This window comes from Magnolia sinica, chromosome 9 (genome assembly GCF_029962835.1).
Source record: "Magnolia sinica isolate HGM2019 chromosome 9, MsV1, whole genome shotgun sequence".
In the NCBI taxonomy this organism is placed as follows: Eukaryota; Viridiplantae; Streptophyta; class Magnoliopsida; order Magnoliales; family Magnoliaceae; genus Magnolia; species Magnolia sinica.
The window spans coordinates 9,644,105-9,657,825 of NC_080581.1; the positions used below are offsets into that span (position 1 = coordinate 9,644,105).

The 13,721-nt window shown below is 37.4% G+C and overlaps 1 protein-coding gene across 1 annotated transcript; it reads left to right on the plus strand.

Annotated features, from left to right (window-relative positions):
• Window positions 1–223: 223 nt before the first annotated feature.
• Window positions 224–1,957, plus strand: LOC131256845 (scopoletin glucosyltransferase-like). The gene has a single exon (XM_058257900.1). The coding sequence runs from the start codon at window positions 265–267 to the stop codon at window positions 1,702–1,704; it is 1,440 nt and encodes a 479-aa protein (XP_058113883.1). The 5' UTR covers window positions 224–264; the 3' UTR covers window positions 1,705–1,957.
• The last annotated feature ends 11,764 nt before the right edge of the window (window positions 1,958–13,721 follow it).

The window sequence follows — 13,721 nt, forward strand, 5'->3', positions numbered from 1 at the left end:
GACCCATCAAAGTACGGTGTTGATATTAGACACACATCATGGTGGGCCCCACACAGCTCTACCTCAAGGGAAGTAATATATATATATATATATATATATATATATATATAGTGGACAGCGACCTCACGCTGGATGCATGCCATGAGTCAAGACAGCTATATCTATTTTATTAGAGGTGTGGGGTTTACCAATGACCGATTGATCCCTATAAATAACCCACAGCTCCATCAACCCAAACCAGTCCTATAGCAAAGCTTATTTCCCATGGAAGCCAAACAGCCCCATGTAGTCATTTTCCCATTCATGGCCCAGGGCCACACCATCCCGTTACTGGACCTCTCCAAGGTCCTGTCATGCAAGGGCCTCAAGGTGACCATTATCACTACCCCATCAAACTCCCCTTTCATCCTCCAATCCACATCCAACCACCCCAAAATCCGTGCCGTTGAGCTTGAGTTCCCTATCATCGAAGGCCTACCCAAGGGCTGTGAAAACACTGACCAGCTCCCATCCATGGACTTCTATGTCGCATTTTTACGTGCCACCAAGCAACTCCGGCGTCCATTCGAGCGGCTCCTGCATGAGATGTCCACCGGTCGGGATCTTCCCATCTGTGTGATCTCTGACTTCTTCTTGGGGTGGACCCTTGCCGCATGCCGCGAGTTCAACGTCCCTCGGCTCGTCTTCCATGGCATGGGAGTGTTTTCGATGTCAGCATGCAAGTCCGTACTCTTGCATGGACCACATAAGCATGTGAGCAGAGACGATGAATCTTTTAGTGTGCCAGGGCTCCCGGTGACTACCCTGCTGACTTTAGCGGATCTACCCCAATTTATTTCTAATTTCGACCCAACTACAGACCCGCTTGCTCAATTTATGATGGAGACCGTGGACTCGGAACTAGACAGCTGGGGCGTGGTTGTTAACAGCTTTTTAGAAATGGAGATTGATTATGTGCCAGCTTTAGAGTCCTTCTACAGGAATGGGGCGAAGGCATGGTGTGTGGGACCTATTTTGTTGTACAACGAAATGGAGGATGCAAAGCAGACCCGAGATGATGTGGCCCCGAATAGATACCCGACAGGTAAATGCATTGAATGGTTAGACAAACGTAGCATATCACCATGTTCTGTCATCTATGTATCATTTGGGACCCAAACCCACATCTCCAACGCCCAGCTAGACGAGGTTGCCTTGGGATTGGAGATGTCAGGCCAGCCGTTCATCTGGGTGGTACGATCGATAACATGGTCCCCGCCTGATGGAATGGAAGAGAGGATAAAAGAGAGAGGTCTGATCATAAGAGAATGGGCCCCACAAAGGCGAATCCTCGCTCACCCAGCCATTGGAGGGTTCCTGAGTCATTGTGGCTGGAACTCAGTGCTGGAGAGCATCTCAGGAGGGGTGCCGATCCTAGCTTGGCCAATGATCGCCGAGCAGCGCTTGAATGCCAAGTTCGTTGTGGATGAACTCCAAGCTGGGGTTAAGATCGTCGGCTGCGCCAGTGCCGAGGAGGGAACTGTCATTGAGAAGGGCGTGATCTGTAAGGGAGTGGAGGAGCTGATGGGCAAAGATGGAGGAAGGAGGTTCAGGGAGAGTGCTAAAGAGCTGAGTCGGGTGGCAAGGCGAGCCGTCCATGAAGGTGGGTCATCTGATAAGAGATTGGATGAGATGATTAATCGTTTAATTAATCAGGCTAAGTAGGATTATATTTGGGATAATGGATGTGGATTACTTGAGAAAATATATTTGCAGAATTTATGTGTGCATTGCTTTCAATGGGATTATATTAGCTTTAATTAAAGAAAAAAGAAATGTATTTATGTATGTAATTAAATGCATGAAAGTCGGTGTTCTTCCGCATTGTATGGGTCATGCTAAGTGGGGAACGGATTAGGTGTTACCCTTACCGTATGGGGCCCACCTTGATGTATTTATTATATATCCATTTCGTCCATCTGTTTTTCCATCTCATTTTAAGACAGGATACGAAACCTTAAGAAGATCCAAATCTCCACTGGACCACACCATTGGAAACAGTGGTGAATGATCATTAAAAAAAATTATGGGCCACATTTTTTTTGAATCAAGCTGATATTTGTATCTTCCATTCATCTAGATCTTCTTGACACTAACAACAGGTTGGATGGAAAATAAACATCACGAAACCCTTACAATGGACCATTTGGAAGTTTTTAATGGTGGGGTGTTCAATCATTTCCTGTGATGTGGTCCACCTGAGATTCGAATCTGCTTAATTTTTGGGACCACTTCCTAAAATGGGCTAGAGAAACGGATGGACAGATGGGCCCCACGGTAAGGGTAACAACCACTAAGGTGTAACACCTAATCCGCTCCGTGCTAAGTGTAGCAGCTGTAGCATTTTTTTTGCCTGGCAAGGTGGCTGTATTCTATCACGAAGGTCTTTTAAGCCCACACGTGTGGAACCATGTCCATTCACGTGATAGCACACGTATATGGAACAAGTGTGCAAGATTTTGAGCTTTGTATTAGGTGGTCACACCGTTAATTTCGTTTGGAAGTGGATTAGATGTGGCCCGCGCCTCAACCAAGATGGTTAAGTCCTCACCGTGGAGCCATCTTGATATATGTATTATATATCCAATCCGTACATCCGATTTGCAAGATCATTTTTGGTCACGAGACCGAAGTAGATCCAAATCTCAGGTAGACCAAACTTACAGTGGGGGTTGAACTCTCCACCATTTAAAACTTCTAAGGGCCCACCTGTAATATTACGGTAATGTTTATTTTCCGTGCAACTTGTTGATAAGGTCAGCAGCAAGATCGCTACTACGCTGTGAGTAGCTAATCTTCTTTTTTTTTTTTTTTTTTAATTTACAAATAGTTGTGCTAACGTCAGCATAATGTGCTGGCCCAATGAAATTTCATGATATAAGAAATGCCTGTGTTGACGTAGTTTTCCAATAAATCCTATTTAAGACCTTTGAGTACCTGCACAGAAGAAATAAAGGACAAAAAGAAGACCATGTCTAATGCTGGGACCCTCTGACGCTAAAGTCAGGAATTTGGGTCTTTGTAGAGAATGGTTCAAAGGAGTAGAGTCACCAATCTATTTAGGTTTATGTGTTGTGCGAATATGCGGACATTTCACCGTCTAGGGGCTCCCCTATTTATTGAGAGGGAAGATTACACAAGCGAAAAATCTTCTCTATTTAGAGGGAAGATCACGCTATTAAAGATCTTTCCCGTTTGGGACTCTTGGCATGCTGAGGATCCTCCTCAGATCATGGGTATTTGAGATCTCCGAGATCCTGGCCACATCTTCCGAAATCTTCAAGAGAGATTTTCGAGCCGCTTGCTTTGAATAAGACCAAACGTTTTAGTCAGGAACCGTTAAGTCCATCCGACCTGAAGGTAAGATCGGATGATCGAGGCAAATCAAGTCTCATAGGTAAGTAATACCGAGCTATTTATAAGTAGGTATCATTCTGATATCGATCGGCTTGTAGTCTCCTTGTGATCGTTGTTGTTTCCAGTAGCTATTGGCTTCTCTTGTCGAAGGTCGTCGAAGGTCATGCCAACCTATGACTGGACTGACCCATGGTCGTGCCGACCTATAGTGGCTCCGACTTATGATTACGCCGACCTATAATGGCTTCGACTTATGATTACGCCGACCTATAGTCGCGTCAACCTGTGACCGGACCGACCTATGATCAGACCAAGCTATCTTATTAGTCGGCTCTTCCCAGTTAGTAGTTGTCTTTCGGTTAGTTTGGTTTAGGAGTTCATGTTGGTTGTTAGTTCGGCCTCTTTTCATGGATCATCTTATCTTTTCTATAACATCCTATATCCTGCAAACAGAGGATCCGCACTCGCTCTACTGTATCATTTTCCAACATTCCATAATTTGTTAGATGTGTTTATATGGACTTTAAAATAAAATAAAATAAAATAAAAATAAAAATCTCTTATTAAAATTATTTTCATGTAGAAACAAAGGATAACACCACGTGAGAGTTTAAACACTATAAACTACCAATGAAATGGTTAATTCTACTACCTTTCATGTGTCCATTAGGGGTGTACATCGAGTCGAACCGAGTCGAGCTGTCCTTAGCTCGACTTGGCTCGGCCACTAGCTGACCTCAGCTCGAACTCGGCTCGGCTCAGTCCTCGAGCCTGACTGGCTAGCTTGGCTCGGTTTGGTTAGCAACTCGGGCCAGCTCAGGCCAAGTTCGAGCCGAGTTCGCCATTGAGGCATTTTCACAAACACCTGGACTGCACCTTCAAAATCTCACTGTATTTGAGATAGCAACAATAGTTTTATTTTATCAAACATCTTCTAAGCAACATAAAAATCAAGAAAAAAAAGGTGTTGGTTTCATATACATACCTTCCTTGCCACCGGCCACACTTCTTTGAGTCATTTCATCAAAAACTTGGTGAGCAACATCAATATGAAAGTAACCGAGTCACCGAACTAGTTCGATCATGAGTTCGATTTGAGCTGGGTTCGATCCGAGTCGAGTCGAGCTGGGGCTGGCTCAAACTGGGCTCAAACTCATTTTCGAGCTCAAAAAATCAACTTAACTCGGCTCGAACTCAGCTTCGAACAGAGTTGAATCGAGCTTTTTCGATCTGAGACGAGTCGAGTGAGCTAACCGAGCTAGCTCGGTTTGTCTACAATCCTAGCGTCCGTTAACAATAGTTGCTTTTTCTCTCATAAGAAGACAATCCATCGAGCTGTCTTATATAATCCCATAAAATAAAATAAATATCATATGAAGTATGTCTTATCTCAGGTAATATTAAAACAAGATTAGACATCACATTAATGACACTTTGAATGTATAACTATCACATAGTAAATTGGTCACATGATCCCAAGTAAAACAAAATGAAAGAGATTAAAAAATAAAATAAAATAAAATAATCCTCCAGAAATGTTGAAAATAGCGGTCAATGCCCATGTTCTCCGGGATAAACACGCTGTAGTTTAAAATCATGGCCAGATAGTGTTTTAGTGAAATCTGGTAGAGTCAGTCAAATCAGGCCGGCGAGTAGATTAAGTCGATCCCAAGTCAAGTTTTTTTATATTTTAGATTCTACTCTGTGATTATTCATATAACCAAATTTATCCACATAACGTGTGGAAAACACCCAAGCTCTGTGGGGCACACTATATTGAATATGTAATTCCACTTCGTGTCTTAATAAATAAATAAATATATATATATATATCCAAATGCTCAATTGTACATCAGTTCGCATGAAACTCTTGTGAACTTTTTTTGAGAACTCAACGTACAACTGTCCACATGAAGCAACACATCAGCCCAATTTTTATTTTGATCTAAAACTTTGATAGGTCATTTATATAGACACACACCTAAGTTTGGATTAGGCCGATTTTTGTTTATTCACTTAACCCAGGTGATTTAGGCTTAGATGGTTACGATGACTTCACCCTGCCGAGTTATGGCTGATTAATGGGTTTGGTGAAAGATAAAAATCATGGTGGTGTGAAATAAACATGTAAGAGAGAATTTGTATTTCTTAATAATCTTTCAAAAGTACATCGATGTTCATATATAGAATTTTGAGAAGAGATAGAAGTACTTGCATACAATAAACCGATTATAAGAGATGAGAAAGAGAGAATCCTAAAGATATAGTGAGATGTCTTGGAGATATTCCACGACACTTACTTCTCAAGTTAGGGCTGATATATTAACAATGCCCAACTTGCACAACGAACTTTGAAACTTTAATTTTCCAACAAGTTTTGTGGAACCATCCGCTAGTTCATCCTTAAAATCAAGAACAACACATAAACCAATGGTTGGCATCCTATCCCTATTGTTCTCTTGGTGTGGCCCACTTGAGTTTTGGATCCAGTTGATTTTTATATCCACGACCTAGAATCATGGATACAACATGACGTGTAGGCCAGGAGTGGAATTTATATATACAACTTGTGGGCCCTACACACTTGAGTGGTAGAGGATCCCGGTCCAATTGTTGCTAGTGAACTAGATGCAATTCTAGAAAGGTGGGGCTAAAAAGAGTGGTAGAGGATAGGTACAGTGCCACCATACCACAGAATGGTAGGAGGCAGTTACCACCACCGAGTGCATCTTAAATGATGATTTGAGCCGTTAATGGTATGAATCTATATATACTATCTAGGCCATGAAAAATATGAAAATAATTGTTGAATGAGGGATTATGTATGAAGATGAATATTTAATAGCTCATATTCAAGTCCAAGATTCAAAGGGCAAGATCATTAATTAAGAATATGAACGGTTCAGATTTGGAGGCATGAGAACACCGCAACAACAACAGCAACAACAATAATAATAAAGAGATTTGGAATAGCTAAACCGTGGGGCCACGGCTCAAGCTCGACGAGTTTACTAAACAGACCAAACTAAATTAGACTAATTAATCATAAATACTATGGTATTTCATGATATCTGGTACAACCAGACGTAAACTAAGTTTAATAGCGCATTTGAGAATGTGTTGATAAGCAATTCATTTGGCTGACAATAGTAAATTGTAACTTGTGTGACAAATGTTAGTTTGGTAAGATGTTGTTTATAAGTGGCCTGAACCTTTAAAATGGCAAGTAAAAAAAATAAAATTTACTTTGTTACTTTTGCTTAAGGGAGGGGAGAGAGCAGGGGAAGGGGTTGAAATAGGGATCGAAGGTAGGCTCAATATAATGGACGACCAACATGAAGGTGGGCCTTACATGATGGATAGTCAAAGGTGGCCTCACATGATGGACAACCCACATCAAAGGTGGGGCCCACATGGCAGTAGGTCCACATCAAAGGTGGGTTTCACATGATGAGCAGTGGACATTGAAGGTGACCCCCCATAATGGACAATTAACATCGATAGTGGGCCCCATATGATGGATGGCCCACATCCAAGGTGAGCCTAGTATGATGGACGACCCACAATTTTAAACTAGGCCATATAATGGACTGTCTACATTAAAGGTGGGCCTATACATGATAGACGATCCACATCCAATGTTCTACATGATGAATGGCCCGAATTCAACGATGAATCCACATGATAGATAGCCCACATCATGGGTGGGCCTCACTAGATAATCCACATTGAAGGTAAGCCCCACGTGATAGACAATTTAAAATGAAGATAGGTCCTAGGCACTACGTGAAAAATGGAAAAAAAGGACGGATTTAGAGACGGTTCTGGACTGTCTCTAAAATTGTTTGGTTTAAAACCGCTTTAGAGACGATTGTAAACCATCTCTAAAATTTTAGACGGCCCTTGACCGTCCTTAATTTTGTCTTAAAAATTTGAACGTCCACAAATCATTTAAGACAGTCGTTGACCGTCTTATATGGGTCATCTAAGACGGTTATTGGCCGTCCGCATTAGAGACTATCCTTGATCGTCTTATATGTAGTCATCTAAGACGGTCAGTGGCCGTCTACATTAGAGACGGTCATTGGCCGTCTTTTACTTGCAATCTAAGATTGTCAAAGATAGTCTCTATTAAAGACGGTCCTTAGCTGTTTTACAGCCCTATCAAAGACCGTCTCTATTAGAGACTGTCAAGGACCGCCTCTAATGCTTAATTAAGCTACTCGAAATAACTATGAATTTTGAAAAAAAAAAAAAGTTAAGAAGCTTAGAAAAATAATTAACAATGTTTAAGAAAATTTTAAATTTTTAAAAAAAAAAAAAAAACTGTTGATAATTTTGAGAAAAAAAAGATTTCGATAAAAAAATGATATTTCGAAAAAGAAAATTTAAAAAATTAAACAAAATTGTGAAAATTTTAACAAATTGAAAAAAAATATATTTTTTAAAAAAGAAAAATAGATTTTGTATTTTGACAAGAAAAATTGAAAAGTTATATATAACAAAAGTGAGATTAAAAAAATGATATTTTAAAAAAGAAAATTTAAGAAATTAAACAAAATTGTGAAAAAATTGACAAATTGTAAAAAAAAAATATATTTTTTTTTTAAAAAAGAAAACTAGATTTTGTAGTTTGACAAGAAAAATTGAAAAGTTAGATAACAAAAGTGATATTTCGATTAAAAAATGATATTTTGAAAAAGAAAATTTAAAAAAATAAACAAAATTGTGAAAAAATTGTCAAATTGTAAAAAAATATATTTTTTAAAAAACAAAACTACATTTTGTATTTTGACAAGAAAAATTAAAAAGTTATATAATAAAAGTGAGATTTTGATGATGTGTTGTATATCCTTGCCGCCCATACGTTTCTCTAACCTATTTTTTGGCCAGGTATAAAAAATTGTGTAGATTTAAATCTTAAGTGGACCACACCACTGGAAAGAATGATAATATAGTAGCTCGCCATTAAAAATTATAAAGAGCCCATCGTAAGGTTTTAGTAATGTTTATTTACAATCCAACTTATTGATAATGTAAAGAAGATCTAGATGAAGGTAAACTACAAAGATCAAATTGATCCAAAACTTTTATGGCCTTCAAAAGGTTTTTAATGGTTATTCATCATATTATTTTGATTGGTATGGTCCACCTAAGATTATTTAGTTCTTATGATTTAAAATCACATCCTAAAAGATGATGGAAAAATATATGGACGATGTCGATATACATAAAATATATCAAGGTGGGCCCTATGTGGTTAGAGTAACACCCATGAAGGAGTTACCTAAAATAGTGAAATGGTACTATAAGGTCACCTCATGGGAACTTCCCATGAGGTTAATCTGTGTGCGCCCCACCATGATGTGTGTAGAACATTAACACCATGCATTTAATGTGTCCCCTTTAAGTCCAAAAATCAGTCATATATGAAACTCAGGTGGGCCATAGCGTCTAAAACTATGTGAAGACATCCCTGAAACATATAAAAGCATTTGGTGGGGCCCACATGAGTTTTGGATGTGTATGAAACTTGGTCAGACTCCTCATCAAGTGGGACACACATAATGAATGGGTTGGATCTATGAACCACATCTAGGTGGGCCCAATAAATGAAAAAGCCTTCTTATGTACTTTTAACTTCCATTTTACTGTACACAAATCTTTAAGACTTTTGGCATAGGAGTAAATTTGTTTTATGGCCTCTAACCAAGGAAATATTGATCTTCACTTTCAAACTTCTGAGATATCCTGATATTTGGCCAATTGTTTAAATGTGATTAATCATTGAGGAAATGGGGCCATAGGCTTATACTCATGCACCGACTCTTAGACACATTGGCACCCAAATATGATTTGAATGTTTTAAGGGAAACCCTTCTCTACTACATTTAGGTGACTTACTCGTTACCCTTACTCTGGGGGCCATTTATTTTTTATTTTATCCCTCCTCAGTCTTAGATATCGTAATAAAGAGCAAAAAGGAAGCATATCCAAAGTCAAGGGACCCACCAAGAAAAGAGTGGATTGAACCCACTATTTAAAATTTCTTGGGGCCGAAGTTTTGGATCAACTGTTTTTGGTTTTCACATTTATTTCTAATGATAAAACCTTTAAGTTTTTGGACAATCGATCCAAATTGAAAAGTAAAAACTTCATTTTAAATCAAAATTACCAAATTGGATCACTTTATTTCCCAATATCTCTTCATATTAGCAGACGGGCAATAACTAGTAAGAGGGTAATGATCAATAAAATAGAGTGAATGGACCGGACATGTAAAATGGGTCAAATATTCTAAAGGATCGTTGTTGACTCCAAACCTTTATTTATTTATTTTATTTCCACTGTTTAATTTTACAGATAATTTTAGGCTGATCCAAAAACAAAGAAAATTAAAATCTTAAGTGATCATGAAAATTTGTTAAATTCCATTACTAAATACTAGACAAAAGTTTTGGATCGGGATGTTTTTTTTTTATCCACTTTGTCCATCTATTGGGTCTGGTGACAAAAAAAATTATTTAGACCCAAAGGCAACGTGGAAATCACATTAATTTTTCCAGAATGGTCCAATTGAGTTTGGTCTCTTCAATTTTGGGATCAAATAAAATAAGCATTAAAAATTATTTTAATAAATTAAAAGGAAATTTTTAAATGTTTTAAAATTAATTAAAAATTTTTATTTTAATTTTATAAATAAAATAAATTAAAAATAATATTTTATATATAAAAAAAAAAAAAAAAAAAAAAAAATTTAAAAAAATTTTTTTTAAAAAAACTTTTAAAAAATATTTTTGAAGAAAAAAATCGAAATTTTGAAATTTTTGAGAAAAAATTAAAATATGAGAATTTTTTTGAGATTTTGAAAATAAAAATTCAAAATTTGTATTTTAAATTTTTTTGAAATATTTTATAATAAAAATGATATTTTGTTAAAAGTGTAAAAAAATATACATTTTGAAAAAAAAAAATGTTATTTTTAAATGAAAATAGAAATTTATCTGTGAAAAATAAAATTACTAAATTATTAGGGACATCCACTAATTGAACCTTTAATCAACTCTTTTTGGACAATTTAATCAATTCAGATTGAAGAGTAAATAACCTCAGATCCAGCCTATTCATTATGTGTGTCCCACTTGGATGAGGGGTTAGACTAAGTTTCAGCCGCATCCAGAACTCATCTGGGCCCCACCAAGTGTTTTTATATTTTTTAGAATGTCTTCACATAGTTTTAGATGGTATGGCCCACATGATTTTCGTATACGGATGATGGGGTCCACTCGAACTTTGAATCTGCCTTATACTTTGGCTCAATCACACGAAGTTTTTAATGTTGGATATTTAATCACTATTGTTCTCATGTGGCATGGACCACCTGAGATTTATATCCCTTTAATTTTTGAAATGCTCCAAGCACTAGTGTTTTCTCATCATGTGGTCCACCCAAGATTTATTTCAGGATCGTTTTTTGGGATCGATGACAAAATGATGTATAGAAATGGATGGATGGTGTGGATGTAACAAATCGATCATGGTGGGGCCCATAGAGCCATACAAGGTCCAAAGCTGAATTTAACATTTTTGGTTTCTGGTTTTCACTGTGAGTTTTGTATTTACTATAAAATAGTGGTGACTTGTTTATAATAATATTGGCTAAGATATAGAGTTATCCAGACCATCTAAATAATCAGTCTAGTTGTAAATGCTAAATATTTATACATTTTTATTATATAATACAATCTTAACCATCTAGAAACCAGTCCCATGCATGTACGACCGTTAATAGATTTTTTTAATATTATTTAGTGGAAAACTCACACCATACGGATTTGAAAATGTTATCTTATTTGAAAGAGGATTCCCAAATCCATCGGGCGCCTCTTTTCCCTCTATTCCTCTTTTCCCTACTTCATCTTCCATCGACAAATCCTCCATCGAGTGTCATTCAAACGGCCCCTTAGATTTCCTCTCTCTCTCTCTCTCTCTCTCTCTCTCTCTCTCTCTCTCTCTCTCTCTCTCTCTCTCTCTCTCTCACATAGTACTTCCTGGCTGCCCTCAGTCCTTTCAATCCTTCCACCAATCAGAGCAATGTGAAGGAGGGCCTGATCTTCGAGCTCTAGCACACGAATGGTCGGGTGCACCTAATGAATGGTCTGGCTTTACTCTTCCTACACAAAGAAGTAGTCTTTACTCTAATTATCTTTATTATTCTTTCCATTTTTCCTATTATTCGTTAATTTCTTTTTATTTTTTAATTTTCTGATGATGATTTAGAACTACTGTTTGAACATTAATGATTTGGAACTACTGTCTGAACTTCGATCTCCGTTTAGAGCGAAGTTGTGTTAATTTTGTTATTTTTAATGGAAATGGTTAATGCAAGCTACCAAGGTTAGATGTATGCAGGTATATGTATGCGGGTATTTGCCTCCTATCTTATTGATAACTATATTCTCATCCTCGATCATCTATCTGCTGGCCACCAGTTGAAGGCTCAGGTTATCCTTATGTGGAGGATTTTTGGTTCATGGGCCACCATCAATATAGTGTTGTCATTTGTATCATTGAACCAAGCGTCCAACTCAACAACCCAAAAAAATAAGAAAATTGTATTTCTCTTGGGATAAGGTGTGACTTGACCAAACTTGCCATGTGTCAAATTGGTTTTATGTTTGCATTGTACTGCTCATTCATGTTGAGGTCCAGTTTAGTACACGTGTGCAAGATCTTGACCATTTGTGGGGAGATCCCCTCCGATCATATATCATGGCCTGAAAATCAAGATGGTCCAATCTTTAGGTGAGCTGAAAAGGTGTGATTAATGCTCTTTTGACAATTATCAATTATTCTTGTACTGCCTTTGACTGATGAAAGGTTCAAGTAAGGCTAGAGAAGTTCAATTGAGATCAATCTCCCATAAGGATTGCAGACACAAATCTGGTCATTAAACCTAGACATCCACATAAGTGCCAACACGGAATGCATTTGTGATCCAGACCATTCATCAAGATCTAAAATTTCATTTGGTAGGCCCAATTGTCAATCTGTCCAGCCTAAGAATCAGGCCAGTTATCTCATATGTGAGCCACTGCATGCAAAACAAATGAGCAGTTGAAAAAGAATGGCCAATAGTCCAACATTCGATGCGAATGTTGGCCCTCCTAACGAGTCTACCACCCTAATTCATACTGAGTTTCAGATCAGTCACAAATAGCCAAATCCTAGTTGAAATTGTCATCCTTTTCCAGTTATTTCCATTAGCCAATTCCTTCATCTACATGTTAGTTTTTACAAAAATAACATAATACATTTTGGGTTGTATTTGGATGAGCAACTAAATTGAATTGAAAATATTCTGTTTAAAAAAGATGAAACAACCAAATCCTGGTTGCATTTCCTAGCATTCACTAGTGAGTAACTCACCCTCAAATTTCAACTCCAATTATTTCAGGTCCATCTTCAAAGTATAGCGATTGCACTAAGGAGCCAAAGTCCCAAACCCATACCAGCCATACTATAATTACAAATTGGTAATTTTCACTTTACCAGAATAACTATTGCAATTTAGATCATCCATTCATACATGCATGGTTGAATAATTTTCTACATGGTCTGTCCTTTGGATGCTCAAATTGCAACTCTCTATCTTCAATTCTTGCAATCCATTTCAAATGGAACATCCATTCATACATGCACTTCAGCAATTTGTCTAATAAAAAATGATGGCCAAGAGACGTGTTCTTTCCAAATTGGAATTCCAATGCATGCGACATGAAGCTAGCTCAGAAAATTGATTACAATTTGGTCATTTCTCTAGTTTTTGTCTAGGTTGCTGAGTTGTACATCCAAACACACCCTAGGTTTCTTTTGTTCATGCTCATGTTATGTATGATCATCTTTGTGTATTGGGAGTTCCATTCCACTTTAGTGATTTTTGGTTTCTGATTGTTTATGTTATAATATATTTCTTTCTATTTAATAGCAATTTCAGTATAACTCATTTCTTCCTTGATTGCTACATACACATTTGGGACTGATCTAGTTTCCGTTGTTGCAGGTTGGTGTACGTGTCACTTCAGGGGGAGTTAACAAGATAAGTGTATATTTTCCTTTTTGGTAACATTTGAGTGTCTAATTACCTGCTTGCCTTCTTTTCTTTTCTTTTTTCTTTCTTTCTTTTAATTGTAATTCTCTTTAACTATTTTAGATCAATAAGGGACGTCCTCATATTCAAGGAACGGTTTCAACATGACAATGACGGTAAGCTTAACTCTAAATATCACCTTTATAATCAGAATTTGTGCTCTTTATTGTCTGCT